At 46.6% G+C, this 27,351-nt stretch overlaps 1 protein-coding gene across 6 annotated transcripts in view; it reads right to left on the bottom strand.

Moving 5' to 3' along the window:
* FGD5 (FYVE, RhoGEF and PH domain containing 5) overlaps nt 1-27,351 on the bottom strand; it is an 85,117-nt gene that overhangs the window by 48,438 nt on the left and 9,328 nt on the right. For all 6 annotated transcript variants that reach the window (XM_064156075.1, XM_064156076.1, XM_064156078.1 and 3 more), the window contains exons 2-5: nt 24,372-27,285; nt 9,484-9,613; nt 2,500-2,558; nt 2,359-2,389 (exon numbers count right to left, since the gene is read on the bottom strand). In XM_064156075.1, the coding sequence (XP_064012145.1) occupies nt 2,359-2,389; nt 2,500-2,558; nt 9,484-9,613; nt 24,372-27,285 (3,134 nt within the window). The remainder of the gene's footprint in view (nt 1-2,358; nt 2,390-2,499; nt 2,559-9,483; nt 9,614-24,371; nt 27,286-27,351) is intronic.

Here is a 27,351-nt window from a genome sequence, read left to right as displayed (position 1 = left end):
TATTGAAAGGTCCTGGCAGGCTGGTGAAGTTCTGCTGACTGGGAAAGGACAAACATAAGACCCAGCTTCAATAAGGGGAAAAAAAGATGACCCCAGAAATCAGTCTCACCTCTGTGCCTGGCAAGGTCATGGAACAGATCCTCCTGAAGGCTCTGATAAGGCAGATGAAAAACAAAGCAGAGGTGACTGGGGTAACCAGCAATGGCTTCACCAAGGGCAGATCATGCCTGACAGATTCACTGGCTTTTTATGATGAAGTCACAGCAACAGTGGACAAGGGAAGGACAAATGACATCATCTATCTGGACCTGAGTAAGGCATTTGACTCTGTCCCACAGGACATCCTGGTCACCAAACTGGAACAACACAGACTGGATGGGTGGAGCACTGCTGGATAAGGAACTGGCTGGCTGGTGGCACACAGAGAGCTGTGATCAGTGGCACAATGTCTACCTGGAGACCAGTGCCAAGTGGCTCCCTCAGGAGTGAGTGCTGGCACCAGTGCTGTGTAACAGCTTTGTCAGTGGCATGGAGAGAGGAATCAGTGCACCCTCAGCAAGTCTGCAGGTGGCACCAAACTGTGTGCACAGTCAACTTGCCAGAGGGCAGGGATCCATCCAGAGGGATCTGGACAGGCTGCAGAGCTGTGCCCGGGCCAACCTCATGGCATTCAACAAGGCCAAGTGTAAGGTCCTGCACCTGGGTGGATGCAGTCCCAGGCACAGCTCCAGGTTGGGTGGGGAATGGCTGAGAGCAGCCCTGAGGAACAGGCCCTGGGGGTCTGGGCTGATGCAAAGCTCCACAGGAGCCTGCAGTGTGAGTGCAGCCCAGACACAACCCTGTGCTGGGCTGCAGCAAGAGCAGTGTGGGCACAGGGCAAGGGAGGGGATTCTGCCCCTTGGCTCTGCTCTCCTCACACCCCACCTGCAGTCCTGGGGGCAGTTCTGGAGCCCCCAGCACAAGCAGGACATGGAAGTGTTGGAGCCAGTGCAGAGGAGGCCACCAAGGTGCTGAGAGGGCTGCAGCAGCTCTGCTCTGAGGACAGGCTGAGAGAGTTGGGGCTGTGCAGCCTGGAGAGAAGAAGGCTTTGAGGAGGCCTTGGAGTGAAAGGGGCTACAGGAGGCCTGGGGAGGGACTATTGACAAGGTTAGGGGTGAATCTTGTAGATCAGGGTTAAGGGTTGGACTTGGTGATCCTGAGGGTCTTTTCCAACCTGAATGTTTCTGTGATTCTGTGATTCTGTGAACAGGTAGGTCTGGGAATATCTGGATGAGGAGGAATGGGTTTGAACTGGCAGAGGGGAGATTGAAACTGGATGTTAGGAAGAAGTTCTCTACAGTGAGAGTGGTGAGACACTGGCACAGGTTGCCCAGGGAGGTTGCAGATGCTGCTCCCTTGGAGGTGTTCAAGGTCAGGTTGGATGAGGCCTTGAGTGACCTGTTCTAGTGCGAGGTGTCCCTGCCTGTGGTGGGGGGTTGGAACTGGCTGAGCTTTGAGGTCACTTCCAACCTAGACCATCCTGTGATTTCTACAGGAAGAAAATGGGATTATTGTGAAAATGCACAAATTACTCATTTACACACACACAACCCCACAGCAAATTTGCCATAAAGGGATTTACCAGAGGAAGGAGAAAAGGGCAATATAAGTCCTGGAGGAACTGTAAAAGTCCTAGCAGCATCCCTTTTCTGGCCCAGTAACAGCACTGGCTTCCCTAGGCCACAGTGGATAACTACATTTCAGTAGTGTCAAACAGTGTCAAATAATGTGTTCATCTGTGCCGAAAGCAGAGGAAAGCCAGGATAGGTGAGGCAAATAGCTAGGCAGGCTAAGTGCCTCAGAGCGTGTGGTGCCCAGCTGACCAGCTTGGCAGTTCCTGAGTTGTTGAAGTGCAATTGTCTGTAAGGTGTTTGTCATGTTTAAGGCTTCTCTCCTGCCTGAGAAGCTTTGGCAGCTTGCTCGAGGAACACAGTGAGCAGGCAGCAATTCAGTGCTGAGCTCAGTTACTTTTCTCTCTCTCAGAGTGTCTGTTCACTGCTTGAGTTTGGGGTGTCCTCTAGGCACAACTCAGAGCTACTTTTTGCCATCTTCATCTTTGCATTAGGCTTACTCTGCATCTCACACCTGTCTCAGAGTCCCAGCAAGCACTGCTGGCCAGCATTTGTCCCTCTGAATGACAAATGCTAGAACTGAGGATCTGTAGCAAGAGCTGATTAGTAGCAGATGTTCTTTTGCGGTGGTTTGTGGTAAGGTACTCCTCCTCAAATTCATCTCTGTCCTTTCAATGCTTTTATGTCTTCTAAACTGCATTTAAGGAAAAGAGATACTAGGCTTCAGTGATTGAAAGTATTTACTCACCCTATGTAACAGCTGCAGCATCTCCACGTATCTGGGAAAAGAGACAAACTTTCATTAATTGCCATCAGACCTGTGCTGAAGGGCAGATTGCATAGCTTCAGCTTTAGGAGAGCAACAGAGAGATTGTAACAACTAACTCACACTTTTTCTGAAGACATCAGCTCCTGGGCAATGAGGTAAGCTCTGGACTGGCCTTCTTTCTGATAACAGCAAAAATCAGACAGTTAAGAGATGTCTCATTCCAAGAAGTGTTAGAGAGCACTCTGAGCTGAGATATTCCTCCAGTCAAAATAGTGACCATGCTTTTATTCTTTGTTGTTTAGTGTCTGGGTTCTGGACTCCTTTCCATGAGAGGGTGTTTCTGCAGTTCAAATACTAGTAATATAGGACAGTATAATAGCTGCTAAGGCAGATGTCAGGTTTGAAAAATGGGTTCTGGCTGAAGAAGGAGAGAAATTTTCTGTTGAGTTATACAGATCCAAAATTTGTCAGGAAAGCAAAAAGTGTGTAGCTTTGACAGACCAGCTTCATGGCTGCTAGGGCTCAGGCTGTACATGCAGCACACTTCATCCCATGAGAAGGGAGTTCATTCTCAAAATGGGCATATTCCAAACTGTTCTGACTGCTGTGAACCCTGGGGGAGCACGTGGGGCAAAGGACTTTTACTGCATGTTAAGCAAAACCTCCAAGCCAAATGGGCATAACTATCTCCAGGAAGCAAACAGCCCAGGAACCCAGCAGAGCACGTCATTTGAACCCGCACTGGCACCTGCTTCACTGGCAGGCTTCAGGGCACAGAAACTGTGACAGGAGCAAAGTATGTGTGGCTTTGAGATACAAGTGGAGCAGGTTGCCCAGGGAGGTTGTGGCTGCTCCCTCCCTGGAGGTGTTCAAGGCCAGGCTGGACAAGGCCTTGAGCAACCTGTTCTAGTGGGAAGTGTCCCTGCCTATGGCGGGGAGTGGAACTGGATGAGCTCTGAGGTCCCTTCCAACCTAAGCCATTCCGTGATTCTGTAATTGGGGCATTTTACTCCTATTCCATGACTTTTCCTTATGGTAAGAAATGACCAAAGCGTAGAACTATTCACTGTAAGGAATCTACCGGGCAAAGTTGAATATATTTAGCAGTGGTGAGAGGGAACTGAGCTGGTATTCTATCAGTAGTAAAGCAAAGCAGCCCATAGCATCCTGAAGTGGACCCAGGAGTTGAGTTCAGCAGCGAGACCTGCAACATTGTTTGCTAGACCAGATTCACTGAAAACCACTGCTTAGAGCTGCTGCTTCGGAAAGCCTGCTCAGCAGAGATGGGGCTGCGCTGTGGTACGATGCAGCTCCTTGGTCTAAACCAGGTGGGAACTTTGTGGCTGCACGAGGGAGCTGCTAGGAGCCAGGGAACGCAAAGCTTAATTGGGACCCCCTTTTCTCGGCACAAGTGGAGCAGATGGAGGGGGCTGTTTCTCAGGGTCACTGAGGCTGGCGCTGCTGCCCAGCACCTCCACTGCAGGCAGGCCTGGCTACCCACTGGGCCGGGTGGGCCACTGCCTGCTGCCCGCTGCCCACTGCCCGCTGCCCACTGCCCACTGCCCGCTGCCCACTGCTCTCTGCCCGCTGCCCACTGCCCGCTGCTCTCTGCCCACTGCCCACTGCTCTCTGCCCGCTGCGCACTGCCCACTGCCCGCTGCCTGCTGCCCACTGCCCGCTGCTCTCTGCCTGCTGCCCACTGCCTGCTGCCCGCTGCCCACTGCCCACTGCTCTCTGCCCACTGCCCGCTGCCTGCTGCCTGCTGCCCGCTGCCCGTGTGCAGCGCCGCGCCCATTCCTCCTGTCACTGACGTGCCTCAGCCTGGGCACAGGGCACAAGGACCCCGCTGACAAATGGCCTGGCTAGGGCAAGCTTGAGATGGTGTCTCTAGGCGTTCCCTGTCTTGTCTTCCTTAATTGCTGCTTGTTTAACCAGGAAATGAACTTTGAGACTGAGGACAGAGTCCAGAGACAGACAGGGGATAGACAGGGTGCAGATCCCTCAGGCATCAGGTTTTGGAAACAAAGTCCAAGTGACTATTGTAACATCACCAAGGTGCCCTCTTCTTAGCAGTCTTTACTCCCTGCAGCCAGTCCTATCTATGCCCAGCCCTGCAGTGTGGTTCCTTCCTAGTTCCCACTTCAGAAGCTGCCCTCCAGCCCTCATGGCATACCTCTGCTTAGCAGATGGAGACCATGGAGCCATGTGGGGACCCTTGGCACTCAATAGTTCACCAGAACCAAGCCTAGTACTGTGCAAGCCACATCCGAAGTACTCAGGGAGTAACCCTTTGCATTTTGAAAGCAGGGAAGAAGCCACAGCTCCGCTCTCGTGGTTGCCACTGGCTTGCCACATGGACGCAGCCAGACCACATCTCTGCGCACTCTGTGTGTGTGTATTCCACAGGCTCCCCGGGGAAGGTGCCTGGCAGCTGGATGGTATCCAGCACAAGAGCACCACTGTCTCACTAAGAGTCTGACAGCAGTTTGCAAGCTTTGGTCTCTGGGCAGAGTGACTTCATAATGCCCCTTTTGTAATGACTGTGAACTATGTTGCAGTTCACAGTGATGTCACAGTGGTGCCAAATGAGGCATTTCGGGAACAAGTGACTTTTTCAGGCTGGCTCTGTGAACCAGTGAGACAGGCAAAAGCAGGCCACATCCTCTGTCTCCCAGAGCTCTTCCTTGAAGAGCTGGGTTGCAGCTTTCCTGGGGGAATATACACAATTCTATAAATCAAAGAGAAGTCCCCTGAAAGGCTTCTGAATTATGTGCTTCCTGAAGGCACACAAATCTGCCAGTCCCAGCTTCAGCACATTTCAGTTTTGTGTGTGTGCATGTGTGTGAGTTATAATATGTTGAGGTTAAAGGTTTTCAGAACATAATGATTAATGGAGTCTGGAAACCAAGCCCACACAGTGGAAATGGATAAAGAGCAGCAAAGGCACTTTTATGTATTGCTGTCATGAGACAGTAGCTGCCCTGCTTGTTTTGAGTCCTTTGTGGCTAAGCTTAGTGCACCCTGTTTGCATGGGGTGCATGTCCCCTCCGTCTGCTAGCTGGGTGTGTCCAAGATGGATTTATCTGGTTTTAGCAGCAAAATACAGTCATGAAGCTTAGGTTTAAAACCATCTCAATGATAAGAGAAAACATCTGGGATTCTATATCCTAGACTTTGAGCATTTGCCTAGCATGTGAAGTTTCAGAGGTAGGGGGTAAAATCTGTATTTCAATTGATACGAGTTTTTTGTCCATAACTGGAATTCCTAACTCAATGTTTTTTGCCTTGTAGGCAGCTCAGATGCCATCATATAATCTTGAGAGCCCAGTACGGCAAAGCCGTGTGTCACCTTCTGATTGACTAGAAGGGATATAATTAAATGAACATATGTAAAAGACTGAAGATGAGAGATGACCCAGGAGCTCTTCTAAATTAGCTTAGCAGGGGGAAATAAAGAGTGGATCTCCATCAGTGGTGTGAGGGAAGGGCATAGCTTTTTATACTATAACCAAGCAGAATCACAAAGGTTATGAAAACTTACAGCATTCCCTGCCTCTGAGTTCTCTAGGCTGTTATCACGTGCCAGTGGACCAAAGGAAATAAAGTGCTTATGTAACTAGAAATAATGAACAGCCAGGAGACTCCAGATGACAAATGCTCAGCTTTGAAACCTGCCTCCTGTTTTACATTTTTATACCTGCCCCATTCAAAACAAGGGTTTAGTGATAAAAATTCCTGTAGCACAACAGAGATGAAAGCCTCCCCTTGTTTACTCTGTAAAATAAAGCCTGATAATGTAAAAAATACCTCAACATATATTATTGACTGTGAGTCAAATTATTCACAGAATAGCAGGCCCTAAAAATTTCTTCACACTTGTGTGATCCCAGGACAGCAGGGATTCAAAGGAGACAAGCTGTTGAAACAATAGCAGGAAATGTGTGTACAAAGCTAGTTTTTAAAATTGCATTTATTTATAATAATAAGCCTTAAAAAGAAACATCAGAGGAAAAAAATCTGTTGCAAAGTGAGAGTCTTGCAATTCCTCAGCAAACAGGCTAGGAGGAAGCAAGTGAGAAACAAAGCGTGCTGCTTGCATTTTGGTACAGGGATTAACTCGTGATGCTGATGGCAGCAGGCAGAAGCTAGCTCAATGCAAATGAGAATAATATATCTGAACAGAGGAATAATTTATCACCTAGGCTGTTTCATGCCTTTATTTAAGCTGTCTTCCTGAGGAGCATAAAAACATAACCCAGCAAACTCGAGATGTGTGTGTGCATGTGTTTTCTAAACCCCAAATGCAGTTCATAGCAGGCCAGCCCCAAACAGTTGTGTTAACAAGATTAGCTCATTTCGAAAGCAATGGTACTACTTTTGGCATCCAGACCAAGAGGTCTCTGCCAATTCTCCCCAAGTGACAGTGTTTCTGAACTCATTCCTGTTGTACAGCTGCTCTCTTGTCCTGAGGATTTCGCTCCAAAGGATATGTCACTTCATCAGGACGCTGGACAAGAGCTTTGTGCTTTGGCATTACAGAGAGAGGTTCTGACAGGCAGCTAATGTTCCCTTAGCACCCAGAGCTGTGTGAGAAGACAATGACAGCAGAAACAGCAGGGGAGGAAAAACAGTCCTCTGTCAGTCTTCCACAAAGACATCCTTGCTTTCTGAGACTAAAGCTGTGGACAGGTGGGATTTATCCTGTTCAGCTCTTAGTTACAGGGAACTGGAAGCCCTTTTCTGTGACAGAGAATCTGTGGTGTGGACTGCACAAGACCTCAGAAGATTCCTGTAGCACCATTATTCTGTGGCTGGTGTGGGTGAAGGACAACCATTAAATGTATTGCATTCTTTATGTCAGAACCTTGCACTGACCTTTTCTCTAGGAAATCTGTCTTCCCTGGCCATATTTTGATTATTGCTCTGCTTCAGCAGTGATGCTGAGACTGCTGCAGAATAGCAGGAGAGTCCTAATGCTAAGTGGCCTCTGACTATCCAGAAAAGATTTGGGCCCGGGAGTGGCTGGCAGATGCAGGGTTTGACAGGAGGTTCCCAGGACCCTTGTAGTCTGTTCAGAGTAATTCCTGCCCTAGGGAGGCTACCAGAACAAAGATGCTCAAAGATGTCTCAGTGTCACTTCACATGTCTACATCTTGGTCCTATATACAAGTACAGCCCCCTGACTTGGCTTACTATGGCTTATCCAGAGATGAAATTGCTGCTGCTCAAAACTCTTTCTACAGTCTGTAGCTAGAGCCCAGTAGATTGCAGAATGGTTATTCTTCCTGCAGCCAGAACTGTAACTGGCAGGTCAATTTGTGTCTCCTCTCCTGGCCTGCTTTTTGGCAGAATCAGTAGGCATGGGCACTAATTCATCAGCCAGCTTGGACACAGAGCCTGTACTCAGATGAAGCTGTTTCAAGACAGCTCACCTGGCACTTGTGAAAGTCAGGTCCTGTGTACCATGATCCTTGCTGGCAAATAGCTTGGGAAGCAAAGGCCAACCAAACAACCAGACCTATTCTCTGCACAGTCATGCGCAGGCATTTAGTTTGTGTTCAGCTGCAGAACGGGAGGGATACCACCAGTTAAGACGCTGAAGCACAAGCTTGTTCTCTAAGTGTTGCCACCTTCTGTGACAGCTACACAGTGTAGTTACCTCATCACAACAGAACACTTAAAATGTATGAGATGCAATAAGGGAGCCATGTAGAAAGCCTGTTTCCTAGTATCTTGAGTAAACCCCTACAAAAATGGCAATAAAATTAGTTTTAGCAGCCTTGAATTTGCTTCCAAGTGTATAGTGATTGCATGCACTTCCCTTGTGAACTCAAGTCACAATTCTGTAGTCCCTTCTTCACTGGCATCACCTCTAAGTGATGCTGAGAAACCTGACTGGCTTAGATAACACACTAGTGTATACTCTATAAATGCTCATGGTTTGTCACCTAACTGATAGAACTGAAAGGAAAAATATTTTTCATCTAACAGAGAATGTCAGAAATGTAAAGGCTTTTCCCTTCCCAAAACAGTGTGAGAACAACCAAGCAAAACACTTTCATGAATCTCAGAGGAAGAAAGCTAAGACTGCTTGCAACTGTTTACTCAGTTTCATGTCAGCAAGGAGTTGAAGCCACAGCTTTTTCCGCTGGTACTAGAGGCAGGATAGCAGCCTGCACTGTAGAGCTGGAAGAGATACAGCATACAGGGATATCAAAGGAAGCTATTCTCCCTTAGAGATTAGAGCAACAGCAAGTTCACCTGCCCTTCACTGTCATTCTGCTTGCAGTTTCCTTTTCTGCTTCTAAAGAACTGGAGTTCTGGTAAGGGGGAAAAATTATGCTCCTCACCCTCAATGCTTGTCTTGAAGAAAGCTTTGTGCTCTGGAAATGCCTGAAGAGATCTGAACTGGGCTATACAGCGGGTGTTATACTCAGACACACAACCTAAGGTTGTTAGGTTCATATTAGGTTTTAAGAACACTGTGAAAAGCAAAGATAATTTTGTGCCTAAAATTGTTCAATGGGATTTCTTTAACAGCTGCATCGTTAGTCAGCTTAATGGAAGTTAAAAGAGCCTTGTGTGGTCTTAAGCTGTGGTTGCATTTCCACAATCTTCTCCATAATTTAAGAGCTGTCTTACTTATCAGAAGTCAATAAAACAAACCCAAATGTGAGTGCACTTTCCCATAATGAGAGACTTTGGATGGCAGAGACCTTCTAGATAATTTACTTCATCCCCTAGCCAGTGCAGAACTGGTCCAAACAATGTATTTGTAATTGTTTTATCAAAGGCAGTTTTAAAATCCTCCAGGTTGCAGCTAAAGCCTTCGTCTGAGCAAGACTGTTTGCCTAACATTCAAGTCAGGCCTTTCCTGCTGGCTATGTTGCCTCCACTGTCCTTCTTAGGACTACAGATCTTTGGCTTTCCATGTGCTGCAGGGATAAATCAGTGCTAGTGCACCGTGGGAGTAAAAGACTGATGGCTCTAACATTTCCAAATGAACACCAGGCAAAAACCAGAGAGAGATGAGAATCCAGGTTCTTCTGCAAGTAGCTTCTACCTATCTGGGTTTCTTGTGTTCCCCATTTTCAGTTATTTTACCTGGTTGACGAGACTGGCATCACCTGGGCTGCTCTCATCATCTTCTGAACTCTTTTGTTCCTCATCTGATGTCACAACCTCCATTGGTATCACAGAGACTGGGCATACCTTGTAGGGCTCGGTGTAGGCACTGCAGAGAGAAGGAACAGACTGGATCACTCGTGTGCTTCCCAGGCACTTGCTATTGCTCAAACACAACAAATCCAGGCAGGGTGGGCAGGGAGTCCCTGCAGACCTGCTAGCCTAGGAAAACAAGATTTACCAGGTTAGACTTTTTTGGGTTTGGTTTTGTTCTTCTGCCAGGCACAACAGCAACCATTTAGGCAAACAGAAGGACCTGAAAGGAGCAGTGGGAAGTTAACAGACTTTGTTCAAGCTCCTGCTTGGTTTGGAGCAAAAAGCTCATAGCTACACCCAGAACTCCTTTGTTTCTCCCTAGTCAACCCCTCCAAATAGATGTCATAAAACCATACTAACATCTCACTCTCATTAAAAATGGAAGTTAGATATTGTAACAGTGGATTTTCTGGGAAAACACCAAAAGGGTGAGAAAAGTGTAAGTGTAATGACAATAGTATTAATTAAAGCAGAATGCACTCAGATTCCAGAGTCCTTGAGTTGTTTCAGGAGAGTCTGAATTCAGCTCCAGAAACCCAGAGGAAGCCATACTGGGTATGGTGTGCAGACAGTGGCTTCCCAGCATTTTCTTTTAGAAAAAAAAAACCTAAGTTAAATTTGCCAGTGATTTAAAATCCTTCACAAAGCACAACTAGAGGTAGGCTCTTCCGGTGGTGCCTGCCCTTTGCTGTCTTTTTTTTGCTCATCTGAATATGTCTAGTTCTAAATTTCAGGTACTGGACCTTGTTAAACCTTTGTCTGCTGAAGTGGAGGCAGTCTTGCAAATTGTGTTACACTCACAAGCTGTATTCAGGCTGTTCTTTCATCTTGTCTTTTCTTTGGAATAGGTAAAGATCTTCATGCCTTACTTTGTCATGCCTCCTATCATTTAATCATTCTAAAATCTCTGAACTTTATCCAATTATCCAATTTACTTGCCATTTTAGTGCCACTTTTTACTACAACCAGTTTTAGTACTGTTCTTGATACTGCTAGACTCAACATACCAGCACTGGCAAAAGCAGTGGCAATTACACCATCTGTTCCTACCTGGCCTCACTGTGTTTTCACATTGAAGCACCAGGTTAGTGTTTTTGGCCACGGTATCATTCTAGGAGCTTACATACAGTACAGACACCACTGCGGCCCCAGGTCAGGGGCAGGTTCCAGTGTTTGCCCAGCAAGGAAAGTCTGTTGTCTTGAGAAACAAAACCTGACATCTCTGTGTGTTCCAGCAGACACCCAGGACAGGCAGGTCAGCCTGTAAACTCATGGTGTGTGATTCCTTTGGTTCTCATTTCCTCTGAAACATTATTAATGTGCTTTCACAGCGCTTTGACCTCCCACTTGGGGGGATCTCAGATGTGAACAAATCCAGAGCTTCAAAGCCAGCGCAAGAGTGACAGGAGACGGAGCAACAATGGGTTAATGTAAGTGGGAGGGCAATGAAGAAGGAGACTGCCAAGGCCACCGACCAGACTCCTGTTTCCTTTCGGAAAGGAAACTCCCTACATATCTGCATTCACTTCCAAGCTGCAGGCAGGGCTGTGTTTCTCCGCTGCAACCTCTCGTTTCTGCCGGGCGCAGCGCGGAGGGGCCGAGCAGCAGCAGCAGCAGCAGCAGCAGCAGCAGCAGCAGCAGCAGCAGCAGCAGCAGCAGCAGCAGCAGCAGCAGCAGCAGCACCACCACCACCACCACCACCACCACCACCACCACCACCACCACCACCACCACCACCACCACCACCACCAGGCAAAGCAAGGCCGGGGCGGAGGCAGCGAAGCGCCCTGCAGGCTCGGTCGCAGTGCAGCCACCGCACAGCACCTCTGCCGTTTGTCGCTGCTTGCCCCGGCAGAGGCGACGAGAAGTGCCTCCCTCCTTTTCGCTCTCCGATGAATGGCTACAGCATGTTGCTGTGAGAAGGCCTCCTAAGCGGTGAAGAATGCCTCCGTGTCTCAGGCTGGCTACCGCTGTGAGCAGCACTGGTGAAGGCTCAGGGGACAGCAAGGCTGCAGTATTGCTGCGCTGCCGCGGGGCCCTCCTTTACAGCAGGGCCTCGGTCCAGTGGCACTTGCTGTGCTTAAAGAGAAGTCCCAAAATGCTGTGGGTCTCATTTGCAGATGTGATAGGCACAGGCATGTTTCTGTGCCACTCTCCTCATCCTGCCCTTCTCCAGCCACTCCAGCAGCACTGAGGTCACAGAATCATAGAATGTCAGGGGCTGGAAGGGACCTTGAGAGCTCATCCAGTCCAACTCCCCTGCCAGAGCAGGATCTCCTATACCAGATCACACAGGAACACATCCAGGTGGGTTTTGAGTAACTCCAGAGAGGAAGACTCCTCAACCGCTAGGCAGCCTCTTCCAGCGTTCTGTCACCCTCGCAGGGAAAAATTGCTGCTCATGTTTCCCTGTCACAGAGCTTCTGGGCAGTACACCTTTCCTGATACCCAGCGTGTGTTTTACTCAAATGCAGTCATGTTCTTTCACCCATTTCTTGTGTTCCTAGCAACCCTAGTTCCTATAGACTTGAACCGTGCCCGGGAACTGGTCACCAGGTGAACGTGCACATTAAAGGCGCTGCTACATAAACTTACTGCAAGCAACAAACTATAATGCAGTGGAAGATGCTAATAGAAGTGTTGGTATGAAAAATAAGGGGAGAAATCATCCCAGAGTAGGTCATATCTCAAGAGACATGGTAAACCCCAGGAAATTCTCTTCCTTGAAGCAATGACAGGGAGAGAACAGTGCAACAGAAGTCTTCTATTCAGCACCAGTTGCAGTGTAATTAGCAATGCTGTCAGTTGGTATGGAGCAGGAAGAAGCTGTGCAGATGCACTCTGCTAGTTATCTGTCTTCCTTCACTGTAGAAATGTATTGGTACATTGGGAAAAAGAGGTTCTGGTGTCTACAGAGTGTGTGGTTATCCTGCTCCGATAGTGATGTTTACATTCTGACCTCAAAGGAGAAGAGTCTGTGGTCCAAGCAGAGGATGAAGCCACTGCAATAGGACCAGCTCTGTTGTTCATAAAGTCAAGAGACAAGTCTCTGCTGCCTGTGGTCCCTCCCTGGCACAAGTCGGGACAAGCCTGAGCACAGATGGTGCGTGCATGGGAAGTGACTTCCACTGTGGAGATACACAACAGGAGTGACACTTCAGAGGACATGATTCAGACATGATTTTTCTGTGAAGGATAGGTATTTGCCCTATCCTTCAAATGACCTTGCAAGTTCTACCTCATTCCTTAGCAATGTTTTTTGGGATTTTTCAGAAGCTAGTCAGCATTAGTGAGATCTAAGATTTTGACTGGGGGATTTTAACAGTGGCAAAAAGATCCAGCCAAGGTTAGTGTAATAAAAGCCTAGAAGGACCATGTAGTTTTGTTTGCATATCACAAATGCTCTTGTCTGCATGCTGTCTCGGCCTCACACACAAGCAGTGTCTTCTTTCCTCGTTTAGAGTGACCAACTGCCTCACAAAAAATGTGAGGTCCTCTGTACCACTAAGGATCAGGTTGCCTGCTGTTTGCTTTCAGTGAGTCTGCACACCAAGTGATGCACCCTAAAGAAAGGCTCATAACTCTGACTTGCCTTCTGCTTTGTGGCCTGTGCTCCAGCGGTGACCTTGAGGGAAGAAGGGAAGTGCTCTTTCCTGTAAGGTATTTATATTAATGTATGCCTGAATCTCTCACTTTATGCTATCTCTGGAGTATCCATCCTTTCCATCAAGTGTCTCTTTCTGTATCTGAAATGTGTAAGGTTAGGCTGTTGAGACATGCTGGTCATGTCTTTTCAAATGCCAGTGCTCACAGAACAATGGTGTTGGGGCAGGTGTAGTTCTGGAAGGGAGTGAAGGCCAGACCAGCCTGGAGCAGTACAAATAGCAGAGGGGTAAAAGGCCTGACAGTGGCTGTGTTCCAGATTTGCTGGTGTGGATGTGCTGCTCTGAGCTACCCACACTGCCCAGCCATGTCTCAGACTCAGCCACATGTACCCCAGGTGCACTGCTCTTTGTGGGCACCATTCTTCTGCCCAACCTGCAGCTGTAATTCACTAGAAAAAATGAAGCAACATCAAAAGCTGGATATGCCTGAAACCATATCCCAGTCCTTGGGCCTAGGGCAAGTGGCAGACCCTTTCCTGCTCTTCCCATCACAATGCAGAGGCAGCAAGCAATGGTGGCTTCGGCTTGCACTCAGCCTGTCCCTCTTGCTGTTGTCCTGTATTTCCTGTAAACAGGGAGGCTTCCTCCCCAGAGGTGACCTGGCAATGAACTAGGAGGGCTGAGCTCAGCTCATTGCACCCAGTGCCCCACCATGCCAGGGGTACAAAGGGGCAGCTGAGAATACAGAATGGGTTCTTGAAGGGAGCTCTGCCCTTACTGGCTCCTCTGAGCACACTCCTTACATTGCATGTCAGCTACCACACAGCTTACACTGTCATTAAGTCAATAGCTTTTCAGGCACCCAGAACTTTTCTATCCAACAGCACCAGCAAAGGTGTTCCTTAAGGCATCAGCACAGCTCTTCTTATGCTTCTCTTCCTCTTCTTTCTCCTGCTAATTCACAGCCCTGTTGTTCTGCGGTGCTCTGCTGTTCCCTATTTCTGTATTCTTTTGCTATGTTGAATCCTTGCAACGCTTGAAAGCCTGAACTGAGAGAGGCAATGTGAAGACCTGAGTGCTTTGCAGTGCCAAAAGTCTCTGTTTTGTGCTGTCAAGCCCTTCCTCCTTCCCAGACTGTGCAGGCTATACATCTTCATTGTGTGAAAACCTTTCATACTACACATCTGTCAAGGGACAGAAGATAACAAGGAAAACATCCACTAACTTTCAGGATGGGTTTCAAATGATTTGCTGAGCAACCCCTAGTCACAACACAAATGGCCTCTGACAATGAAACCACTCAGCACTTTTGCCCTGTTCCTCTGTGTAAAACGACTTAGTGACATTCTGGTATAAAACTTGGAGGAATTGACTTTGACCTCAGTGGAGTCTCTTTGTATTTAATACTCATTGTCTTTGGACTCTCTGATTTCACTCTGAACCCTTTCTAAGAATTATTTGTCTGATAAATCAGTGACAAGAACAAGCCATCTGCATTAATAAGGAGAAGGAAAAGGTACGTCCTGTAAGGAGTGACCTTCACTTAGTAACCTGATGGTCATCTCAGATTATGAAAAGTACACCTCTGTGAGCAGATTACTACTGGGAAGCCAAGCTGAAACCTCTGGGCTGTTACAAATTCTTTGTTATTATCTTTGACACACTTCTTAACTTCTTTCTGCTTTGGCTGTCATTTGTGTAAAGTGGCTAACCCCAGAGCAATGTCACACAACACAGAGGTAGGGTTGAAGACTTTGGACACTGTAGATCCCTTTGAGTATCTAAAGCAGAACTGCTCTCTCTGTCTGCCTTGGGGCACAATTTTGCTTCTGTTCTTCCTGTTGACTACAAACTGAAAGATATTTCAGTGCTATGGTCCAGTCCTTCAGTCAAAGAGGGATGGGTACCGCCAAGACCATGCCTACATGTAAGTTAAGGCAACAGAGTCAAGTTTGCATTCTTGTAGCCAAAGTGACTTACAGAACTCTGGAACCATTTCACAGTCATGTTTGTGTTGCTGTTTGCTGCTGCAGGTGGGAGATCTTGAGTTACAATCTTGGAGATCACCCCTGCCAGCTCCCTCAGCACCCTTGGGTGGGTCCCATCTGGCCCCATAGACTTGTGTGTGTTTAAGTAGCAGAGTAGGCCCCTAACCATTTCCTCCTGAGCCATTCTTTAAGTGGCAGTTTCACTGACTTCACTGCTGTGACAGAGAGCTCAGCAAACAGAGCAGTGTAGAAAGGGCAGCCCAACCTTCTGCCCTGGGCCTGAGCAGGATCAGCCAGCAACATAAACAATGTCAGAACTGTCAGCCCAGAAGCTTGTGTAATGATGTGGCCAGAAGCCATGGCCCAGTTTCAACAGCTTGAAGCAGGAATACAAAAGACAAGAGCTGGCCCTCATCAAGCAATTAATCTATAGCTTAGTCTTGCTTCTGTCTATAATAGTGTTCTGTATGCTCACAGATTAGGATTTGCTCCACACGTATTGATCCACTTTGCAGGAGAGAGAGTTCTGTGTGTTAGAGTCAGAGAGCTGGCAGCATAGCTGTTGCATGGAGCTAGTGTGCATGTCTGGGTCCTCAACCCAAAACTAGCTCAGCACCAGAAAAGTAAACAAGTTTTACCCATTTGGCTGTCTAAATGGGGTCAGATGAGCCCCTGGAACAATGTACAGGAAGAGGACATGGTAGGCAGTAGTGGAGCAGATCAGCTTAAACTGCTTGAACACCATAGTCTGGGCTTTAATGTGGGCTGCACAAGGCCATGGGGCTATCTGGAGTATACACACAGTGTGTGTTCTGAGGTGTGCACCAACCTGGTCATCTCTGCAGGTGTATTCTGCAACCGCTATGTGCTGTTTGCTTTCCAGATGGCACCATGGGCAGGAAGACCAGTGTATCACACAGTGTATCAGACAGGGTACCAAGGAAGGCAGCATCCACATGAGCCACAGAAAATGCAGTGAAGCTACCCACTCTGTCCAGGTACGTCCTATTATATTGTGTTGTGATTCCCTGAAGCTACCTTCTGCCTGTTGCATCAAAGCATAGCTGTTAGTTCTCTCCTTACTCTGAGAATGAATGTACACTGGTAGAGTAAGAGTTGTGGTAGTCTGAGTAGTCCCCATGCTTCCAGCAGACTGGCTGCATGACTATCGTGGGGATATCACTGATGTGCTCAGCAGCCCTTTTGCAGAGGTGCCTTATTTACAAACTGAACTGTTGATGTCACTTGAAAAAAGGTTGTGAAAAGTCAAGAGCTAACTCAAACCACATTGAGAACAACTTGTCTGGCCCTACCCAAGAAGGTGCAGCACGATGTTTTGCAGAAGGTACACCGTTCTCTGCCCTAAGTAATCTGTTCACTTATCACTGAAATTAAAATCAGTGTTCTTAAGTACGGGATGCTCCAAGACTCTCCAACAAATCTTCCCAACTTCCTGTCCTGGTCCCATTCCCTGAAGTCCCTGGCCCATCACAGAGACTCTGTGATTCAAGTGATGCTCTATTCATCCCTGTGAAAAGTCTGCCAGTACCTTTTAAAATGGCAGCCTGCTGTAGTATTGCTCTTTCTTGTGCCTTGAAGCTTTTCGGTTCAATGGAAAGTATTTTTTTCTCCCTATGGCTGCTCTTTCAGGCACTGAGTTGTGAAAAACTGAGAGCTAACTCCCAGTACTGACTGAATCAGATTAGTCTGTGACAAAAAACAGATCCAGAAGAAGCAGAGTTTTTATATCTCAGACTAAAGCATATTGGAGTTTCCCTTAAGCTTCGTCAAAGCAGATCTGTTGTTCACAGAGAATGCTTTTCTGAGTTTTCTGCCTTCTGGAAACTGTTTAAGCTCACTCTATTTTCAGGTGCTAGCCTCAGTTATCAAGGCAGTCAAACCATAAACAGCTGCTCAGACCCTCAGAGGCACAGATCAACAGAGCATACCAGTGTACCCAAAATGAGCATCTGGCAGTGTCTTTTCTCAGCCAGATTCCACTTCTAGTCACTTTTCCAACTATGGCAGACCTACCAATGTTTTTCTGAATATGTATTCTGGATGCAGTTAGAGAGAGATGACACAAAAAGAAGGAGTGATGACATGGCACATATCATGGACTGGAGGTCAGAGGCATGTTCCTGGTTATTTTTATTTTTGGCAGTGTAACCTAGTCACTAAAACCTGGAACCAGAGTCTTTATGTCCTATTTTAACTTTATTGCCTGTTCATTATTCCATACTTCCCATGGAAAACACTCACAGCAAGTTCAACATACTGAACACCATGCTGCCCTGCAGGGCTCTGAAGATGGAAGGGGGTCTGTCATTTCTCTGTACCAGGAGGCTCAGCAGCTTTAACAATACCATGTGGCCAGGTGTGGGGACAAACCATGGCAAAAGTGCAGTGAAGGATCAAAAGAAAAACTGTCTAGATGACAATATTAACAGTTCCTACTGAAAAAAAACAACAACCAACAAACAAAACCCAAAACAAAACCAAAATGAGAACAAAGCATTTCTGACTGGAGTGAGACTCATCTCTTACTGCTGTCAGCATTACTCCAGCTGTTTGTGTTGCCAGAGCCACAAAGGAACTTGTACAGATTATGCAGCCTTTCTTGTAATTGACCAAGATGTCCTTCATCCTTGAGGCCACTTCATAGATGATCAGGCCTAAATCTCTCCCACAGGGATGTTCTAAAGCAGTGGTAGTTTGTACTAAATTTGTCTTAGCCTTGTGCTAAGATCCCAAATGTAATTTTGCTACTAGGGAAGAGTTGGGGAATTTAGATAGGAGATCCCTTGAAACACAAGCTGAAAACTGGGCTGCCAGTTGGTCTCAGGCCAGCATTTGCTTGTCCTGTCAGCTGGCTGGGGGGTAGGAAAACGCTGGAAAATGCAGTCATCTTTCCTGCATCACTGCAATAGTTCTTAGTGCCAGTGCTGCAAGGTTCAGTGCCCTATGGTGATGCCAGCGAGATTGTCCCCCGAGTGCTTCTCCACCCCTCACAAAGACCATTCCTGAACAAAGCCATGCCCATCTCCTGCTAGCTGGCTGTGCATAAATACCTCCCTACTGCAGGTGCAGAGAGCTTGGGCAGCTTTTCCTATGAGTTTTCAGAAAGATCTGAGGACATATGAAAGGAATGGGCACTGCTAAGAAACCGCTGCTTCTGAAGATGTGGGCTAAAGAAGAGACCATTCTGAAATATTCTGGTCAACTCCCTGAACTAGGAATGCAGTCTGATACCAGAGAAGTAAGAGGATCAGCTGAGAAACTTCAGCAGAAACACCAACCTAGCTGTTGTGGTCAGCTTGCCTGGAGGGCCCACTGGGGATAGTTAGTGAATTATTACCTGGCTTACCTTACCCATCTGTATTTCCTTTGAGAAAAAGAAGTCTGAGGACATTCCTTTAGCACTGATAAAGCTGGTGTAGCATGAGTCAGGCAGAGCACCAGAAGGTGTTCTCTGATGGTATGTCTAAATTTGCTTGCTCTAGGACTTTGAGGGATAGCATCTAATTAATGCAGTCAATTACTCAAGTGAAAGGGTCCTTTTATAAGATCTTTAAGAGGGGTCTTAGCAAGACAGGCAGGGCCACTTAAGTATGTTCTTCCATCCATTAACTCTAGTTGGTCGATTAAGATAAAATGAATTGTTGGATGCCACTGCACAGCAACTCTTCAAGGCAGCTTTTACATTAACCCCCCTTGGGCCCTGTGAAAGACAAATTCATGTAGGATAATTAAAAATGTGCCATACCTTATAAATACCTCTGGTGGGTGGCACAACAAACCACAGGCTAGGAGATTAGGTTCACATTTAAAATGCAATAGCACCTGTGACTTTGTTTCAGATCTAACCTAGAGATACACCCTGCATCACTTGAGCCACTGCAGGTCCTGGAAAGGCTGTAGAGTTGTAATGTGCAGTCTCTACTTCCATAAATCTTCTCAGTAAGTGTGGGGCAGGAGAGGAGAAAGGCATGCACAGAGCACTCATTGACAGTTAAGGTCCTGACCTCCTCAAACGGGCTGCGTCTTGCCATCCTGCAGCCTCAGCTCCCTGTCTGCAGTACCTGGGTTTTTTTCTGTGTGGTACTAGGGATGCTTAAGTCACATCACTATCACTTCTGTGCCTCGTGAACATAACCCAGGGCAAATCTGCAATACACAGCAGACTTTCCTCTTGTGTAGCCCCAACAAAACATTTCTAGTTCATATGATGGAAACAGGCAACACAAAGAAGAAGTCTACCCAGTCTCATAAGCTCTCAGGACATGAAGATGGCCACGTGCACACATTTGTCTTCTGCGGTGTAATTTGATCAGAAGAGTAGCTATCAGAATTTGAGTCCACAACTCCACTTTCTTGTTTATAAACACGTTGTGTTGGAGGAAATTCACTCTAATGACTGAAGTGTCACTTTAAGCCTAAGGGTGTGTGAAGGTCTGCAGAATGTTATTCAGACTGCTTAAGTGGAGAATTCTCCTTGTTTGTGCTCTGCTTTTGTTAGGCTTTTTGTGTTTGTGTGTGTTACAGAAGGGTAGGGAATAGGCAGTGACGCAGACTGTCCCTGGCTGTAGTCTTGGACTTTATCAGAGACTGACAACCTGCAGGGAGCAGCGAGGGTACAACCATGTGGTGTAATTTAGTAGAAAATAGGTTCATGAATCCAGTGGTGAGGCAAGAGGACAGCTAATATTTATTGGAAGGGGAAGTAAGTGCTCATCTCCTGGATTCTTCCTCTTTAAAGGAGGGAAATTTGCATTCTTTCTGACACGTCAATGACGGGCAGTGATACTGCTGGCTAACTATAACATGATTCTGGTACACATTTGGAACTGGTCTGTGCTGGTGCATGCCCTGTGATCTTGCTCACGGGTCTGGCAGAAGCCCAGGCTGACTATGGCTGCGTGCAAAGAGGATTGCTTACAAAGCTGCTTAACCATGAAGTATGCTCTCCAATGCATCCACTGCAGATGCTGGCACTGTTTTATCAGTCCCTAAGCACCTGTGTGTTCCTGCTTCAGTCTGGCCAAACTGAAGGTAAGGTATTGCTTGCTTGACACTCAGAAATAATTTTTTTTCATGACTTTCTAGTAAAGACAGCTTTTTCTCCAGCTTCTTGAAGCACATCCATTGGGAATAAAAGGAACAGGATACTGAAGAGATGATCAGCTGTCTCGATTGTAGTGAAGTTAGGAGGCATTGGATAGGTGCCAAGTCTTGAAAAGCAGTGGAAAGTGGGAGCCTTGAGAGTAATTTACAGACATGAGGCTGCAGTTCTAGAGAGTTGTTAGGAATTACCATCAGCCTTGGTGTAATTGTACAGAGCACTAGAATCCCCACACTAGCCTCCAGGTATTCAATTGAGTCAAAGTCTGAGCAAGTGGTTAAGTCCTGCTGTTGTTAGGTGCAACAATCAGACCGAGCTTCTTCTAGTACATATGGGCAACCATGTTATGTAGAAGGACCTAGGCATTTACAGGTAACAGCAGCATGAGCTTTTATCTCATTTCTTAGGGATATCCTGCACCATGCTGGGATTACTGTGGAAATAGAGGTGTGCTCCTTTCTCTCTGGATTTTGAACATCTTAGCAGAACAAAGCACCGAGGCTTAGCAAAACTACTAAATCCAGATTATGGACTCTAAGTAGAAAGCAAAAAAGGGAAATTAAATTCCAAGAACACCCAACCCAAGCCATTTTTCTGACCTTATCAAAATCCTGATAAAAAAGTCTCTCCATCTTTCCAATAAAAGCACTGCAAGTGATACTGCAGATGACGAAATGAGTGTTTGAGGTATCTCCTTCCCATCCCCTTGGTGTTTATCACAGTGCCATATGCACAGCTGCCACTCTGAAGGTCAAGCTGGGTTAGTCAAATTACTCTTTCAGACGTGCTAGACTACAATTCTAACTGACTTCTACCTAGTATAAGTTTAGCCAGCAACTTTGGTGAGATTGCTTTGATTTGTAGCTGTTGGGATCAAGGCAATGCTGTAGGTTACAGTGGAGTGTCTCAAAGGGGGAGCATGGCTGACCTTTGCTGTCAGTCTGAACCACTGGTTTGTGTTGCAGAGAAAAGGGGATAGAAAGTGACTTTGCAGAAGCAGATGAAAATTGAGTCTGTTTCAGACTCTGTGGGCTGGGGAAAGATGAGGGAAGTTTTCACAGAATCATAGAATTAGCCAGGTTGGAAGAGAACTCCAAGGTCATCCAGCCCAACCTATCACTCAGCTCTGTTCAGTCAACCAGACCATGGCACTAAGTGCCTCATCCATTTTTTTTCTTGAACACCTCCAGGCACAGCCACTCCACCACCTCCCTGGGCAGCACATTCCAATGCCAATCACTCTCTCTGCCAACAACTTCCTCCTAACATCCAGCCTGAACCTCCGCTGGCACAGCTTCAGGCTGTGTCCCCTTGTTCTCCCTTCAGGTACTTGCAGACATCAATGAGGTCTGCCCTGAGCCTCCTCTTCTGCAGGCTGCACACCCCCAGCTCCCTCAGCCTCTCTTCACAGAGCTGTGCTCCAGGCCTCTCCTCAGCCTTGGTGCTCTTCTCTGTGGAAATGTTCCAGTATCTCAACATCTCTCTTGACTTGAGGAGCCCAGAAGTGGACACAGCACTCAAGGTGTGGGCTGACCAGTGCTGAGCACAGGGGCAGAATAACCTCCCTTGTCCTGCTGCCCACACTGCTCCTGAGCCAGGCCAGGATGCCATTGGCTCTCCTGGCCACCTGGGCACACTGATGGCTCATGTTCAGCTGCTATCTACCACTTCCAGTTTTGTCCAATTCCACTTATGTCTCATATTTCTGTATTGTACAGAAAGCTAATGCTGATCTATAGTGTCACCCAGCCGAATCAGTTTAATTATTAGCACTGGATAGCTAAATTTTGGGGATACACAATAACTGCCCTTCAGGGTGCAATATGCCCAGATCTCTCCTGGCAATGGCAATTCTCTATTAAGATGTATTTCTAGAACACTTCCACTGTTGGACTTTTTCTATACATGTGGTTGTGTCTAATTAGAAATTATTGGTTTAAATCTACTCCACATGGGCTTTCCTTTTAAGCAAGAAAATTAAACAGTGAATCTTCTCATCTGTCAATTTCTGTAGCCCCCCCCCCCTCCTGCCCTGCCTTTCCCCAGTCACACACTGCAGTGCAGGTACCCGGATGGTTAGAATCTTTATACAGCTCTCTCACATTTTGTTCTCTGAAGCATAACAACAGAGCAGAGCTGCTCTTACAGTGGCTATGTGTTACTCATTTACATTTCATCAAAGGTTTTTAGGCAAGTCTTTGTCCAAAACATCCTGACCAATATAGCAAAACAGTTATCTCAGCAGCAATGTATGCATATTGCCATCTGCCTGATGCTCTTCCTCTCCACCCTGGTTATCTTGATAAAGCAGTTGTTTAGGAGCCTAGCCTTCATTTCTCCCCCAGCAGCAAACACTGCATGCACAACAAGCAGCAGACTGAAAAATTATGTTCACGCCTTGACCTTGAGACTTCCTGAACCAGTTTGGATTAGCTCTCCCTTTGAACAACAGGCATCCACAGGAAGTTCATAAATGGGCCCAAGTCACAGCAATTGACGTAGTTTTAATATTTTTAACTTGGTTCTTCAAGAACTACTGCAAATGGGCAGCGTTTCATGGCCACAGAGACCCGGGCAGCTCTTCTAAGAGCCTGCATCAGCACACTGGGCCCAAGACAAGCTGGTGAGAGCAGTGAGACCCATGCGCTGTCAGAGTCTGCTTCTGCTAAGCACTGCTCTGGGGAGCTGCCTGTGAGCACTGGGAAACTGAGCTGCCTTCCCCCATGCCCCAGTGTCAGCATCACTGGGGCTCCCAGCACCATAGACAGCCAACATCTCCAAAGAGCCAAGTCACAGGCCCATGTCCCAAACCTCTCAGCTTCAGACACGTTTGATGCACAGCTTAAGCACCAATGTAGTCTCTTTCCCCAGGTCATACTCACCTTCCCCAGCCCCACTAATTCTCACATGGCTTTGAAAGACAAAGCACTGTGCATCATTCTAGTCTTAGAAATGGCTTGTGAGACTCTTTCAGAGGTGCTAAAGTTCCTTTACTCCCTGGGTCCAAAATATCCAAAGAGAGATGTGTGAAATGCCCATGGCTTGTTCCATGCACAGTGACAGGGGAGAGGACCAGAAAAAAATAAATGTTGCAAAATGCCAAGAGCAGCAGATCTTTTCAATGATGGGAAATGGACATGCAATCCATGTTTTTAAGATGCTGATCATTGTCACACAGAATGCAGCTGCGTTAAAGACATTCCTTTTCATGCATTTCCTCTGTAGCTTGTTTTCTCATTGCCTGTTTAACATGAACTTAATGAACATCACCTTCTTGCTTAGATCTCTGCGCTCCACTGGTTGTGTGCTATCAGCTGATGATAGATTCGTGTTCAGACATCTTGAGTGCATTGCTCCTATCTAACTATGGAAAGGACATTTTGATGCTTGCACATAATCTACCGGAGCAGAGAGGTTAGTGTTAATGATAGCAATGGATATGATTTCAGACAAAGATTTTAAATTCATTTATAAATCAGCAGCTCTGCCAAAGGGCCATAATGACAGGCTTTAGAGCAACTTCTAACATTAATTGTCTTGTCTGATTATTTCTGATTTAGGACTTTCTGGCCTATACTCAGTTGATGTACTCTGGAAGATAAAGTATATGTATCATATTGCTTTGAGAAATAAAAGAAAAAGTCAGGAGCACTTCCAGCAAACAATCTTCTGCTCATTCAGTCACAAAGTCATAAACCTTTCTTACTGAAGAAGAAAGCAATCTCTCCTTGCACAGCCACTCCCCATCCCCCTTGCCCCAACCAGCCCCAAGCCACAAAAGAGATTCACTGAATAAACCAAGTATTTTCAGATGTTCTTTGGTTTGTATCTCTAAACCGTAGGCTCCAGATCCACTAGGCTTGCCATAAGGTAAAGAGCTAATTTGATCTCTTTTTTTTCACTGACAAAATCTTATCTTCCAATCATTCTCATAAGCATTTCCTCAGTGGGGTATAAGCCAAGGAACATGTAGGATCTGCCTACAACACCTCACAGCAGAGGCCTTGCCACTCTGGCCAGGGTTAGCAGGTCTTACACAGTAATTTATTACAGTACCTTTCTGTTTCCTGGTCTGTGGTTTGCTGCTTGTTCTCAAAGCCAGTGAAGCTGCTCATATCCACATAGCCATCATTCTCATTAGCAGCAGACAGTGCCCTGCTGGGGTCTTCAAAAAACTCAGTGAAAGTTCCAGCTCTGGTGGCTCTCCGAGGAGGAATTTGTATGTTCTCATAGTCAGAGCTCATAGCAGGAATGTTCTCATAGTCAGATGTGTCGGCGTTGGGAAAAGAAATGGACCTGGGTTTGGTTAATGGGAGTGGCATGAAAGGAGGCCTGGACCGGTCCTCGAAGGACTCTACCCTTGACACACTCCTGCTGAAGGGCTTGGATGTTCCTTTTCTTTTGCCATCCTTATAGAAGAGAACAGCTGAGGGAGACTCAGATGCACGGAGCTTCCCCACATGCGATTTTAATTGAGGTGAGCTACTTAGACTCCTCCTGTCCAGTTCCATCAGCCTTGGAGGCCCATGGTAGCTAGATTCTGATGAGGACCTTGAAGAGGAAACATTAACATCTACATGGACTTTGTTTTCAGTTTTCTTCTTGAATTTTAGAGTGAGGAACCTCTTAAAGGAAGATTTCTTTTTCTTGGAATACTTATCAGGTGAGTCATTCTCTATTAAAAGTGAAGGGGAACTTTTAGTGATTGGCTTTTTGGTGATGTAGGCAAGTTCAAAAGGAGGCGGTATGTCAACAACTGAGGATGGAGTAGACAGGCCACCTGACGAAAGATTTCTCTGGGAAAAGCTGCCCGAGGAACCATTGACACAAGGCAAAGACAATTTGTCTTCTGTCCTTTTTATTCTTCCATCATCCAGGACATAGCTGTCACTTTCTCTGTGAACAGAGACAGGTGTCTCCCTTCCCTCAACAGAGTATGATCGAGGATACAAAATGAATCGTCTTGACTTGGCGGGTAATGCCCTGTGGGCTTCTGCTGGGTTTCCTTCCACTGCAAATAAGTAATTACTTAAATCTTCAGTTCCAGACCCATTGTGGGAAGATAGTAAATCAGTTTCAGGTCCAGTTTCTTCTGGAACTGTTTCTGGGACATAGCCTGGCATCTTCCCAGAGAGCGAGCGTGTCCTAGTGACGATGCTCTTCCGATCAACAGACAGCAAGCTGCTTTCGCCATTGGTGCCTGCCTCATCCGTTTGGCTGTGACCAGCTCCTGCATCAGACTGCTCATCACGGGCAGTTTCATTTTCTGCAGGAAGAACATAAGGGTCATCTAGGGAGTCACTGCTGCTTTCTCTTTCCTCTGATTCTTCATGCACAATGACCACTTCAGGGACTGACAGATTTTCATGCAAGATATGTTCAGGCTCACATTCTACATTCATTTCGCCATGTTTACAGGCTTCTGATTCTTCCTCAGGTGGGACCTGTTGAAATGGACTTGGGATACTTCTGCTGAGGCTGATTGCTTCCACCTCATTGTCTTCATGTTGCAGCTCATCTGGCCTAGAAGCTTCCACAATACTTTCACTGTGCTCTTCAACAGTCACATCTTCCAGCCCTGGTTCCATCCCTGGACTACTAGGTTGACTATCCAAAATCACAACATCTTCATCTGGAGATGCCCATTCTGTTTGAAGATTCTCATTTGAATGTTCCATGGCCATTTCCTCACTACACTCGTTTTCACAAGGATGAGTCTGATGGCCATCATCCATATCGTTTGCATTCACAGTTTCTTCTCCTTCCTCAGAGTCTTTGCTTGCTTCACAGACTACCTCTGATATCTTCTCACCTCTCCTCCCAATGATCTGGCAGCTGTCACTGGCATTTCCTGTGTCTGTATTACTGTGCTCATCTGGGTCTGCTTCCTTCTCCTCAGCTGCTCCTTGATGGATGGACTCTCCTAAACCATTTTCATTACTGGGTTCATCTTCACACAGTTCTAAACCAGGAGCTGTTTCTTCACTGGCCTCATCAGGCAAGAGGTCAGGGCTTGCACAGGCATAATTTTCTAACTCTCCTTCCATACTCAGATCAAGCTCTGCGTGCACACTGTGATCACCCTCGTGTGCTACAAAACCATCTCCCTTTTCTAAAATCTCAGGAGTCTCCTCCTCCTGCCCTGTCTTCTCACAGCCTGAGACTAATGCATCTGCAGGCAGTGGCATTACAGCACCCAACAGTTCCTCAGCTCTATGCAAAATGTTGTCGCTCTTAATCTTACAATAACTATTGTCTTTAACCAGTTCCAGGTTGACAGAAGTTTCCTCCTTGGTTTTGGTTTCACTGCAATTGCTTACAACATCCTTATCTTCATCTACATTGGAAGAATCATTATCCCTATCAGGGGCATCTGAGGACTCCTCACAAAGTGCTCCAAATCGATCACAATCTCTGGTCGACTCTTCAGAGTCTGGTTCCATTGGTTCAGCAATAGCTGAAGAGTTACAGTGCTCATCTTCAGTGACTTCATGATTACTGGTATCCTTATCATTAGCGATGTTACTCTCTTCCTTCTCCACCTCTTTTGGAGTTTTCAAGACTTCATTTTCCGCAGAGAATTCTAAGTCCTGATCATGTTCCTGTTGCAAGTCATTACAGTCTTTGCTGGTCAGGTGAGCTTCAGGAACTACAATGTATTCATTGTCTGCTTCAGATTCTGGGCAATCAGCATTGCATTGGTTTCCTTCATACAGCTCTCCATCAAGGTATAGCAGTTTCCCATTTGAGCATTTATTTAAGTTATTGTTGCTATAAACACTGGATTTGCCTTCAGTGTCAGCTGAGAATTTTGGCTTCGGAGCAATAGGTGGCTTGGGACCCCTAGACATAGAGTTTGAGTTATGAAGACTATCAGCCCTTGGCAGCAAAGGGGAAAATTTGGAGACAGCTACTGGAGAAAAATGACTGCTAATCTTTGGCTTCGGTGCTAGTGGTGGCTTTGTGATTTCTGGAGAAAAGAGAGAAAAGCCATGTTAGTCATCTTGCTTTCTTAGTCAGTCTAGCAGAATATACC

The sequence above is a fragment of the Pogoniulus pusillus genome, chromosome 16, assembly GCF_015220805.1.
Source record: "Pogoniulus pusillus isolate bPogPus1 chromosome 16, bPogPus1.pri, whole genome shotgun sequence".
Lineage (NCBI taxonomy): Eukaryota > Metazoa > Chordata > Aves > Piciformes > Lybiidae > Pogoniulus > Pogoniulus pusillus.
The sequence above is the reverse complement of the archived record's forward strand: the minus strand, read 5'-3'. Positions and strand labels throughout refer to the sequence as shown.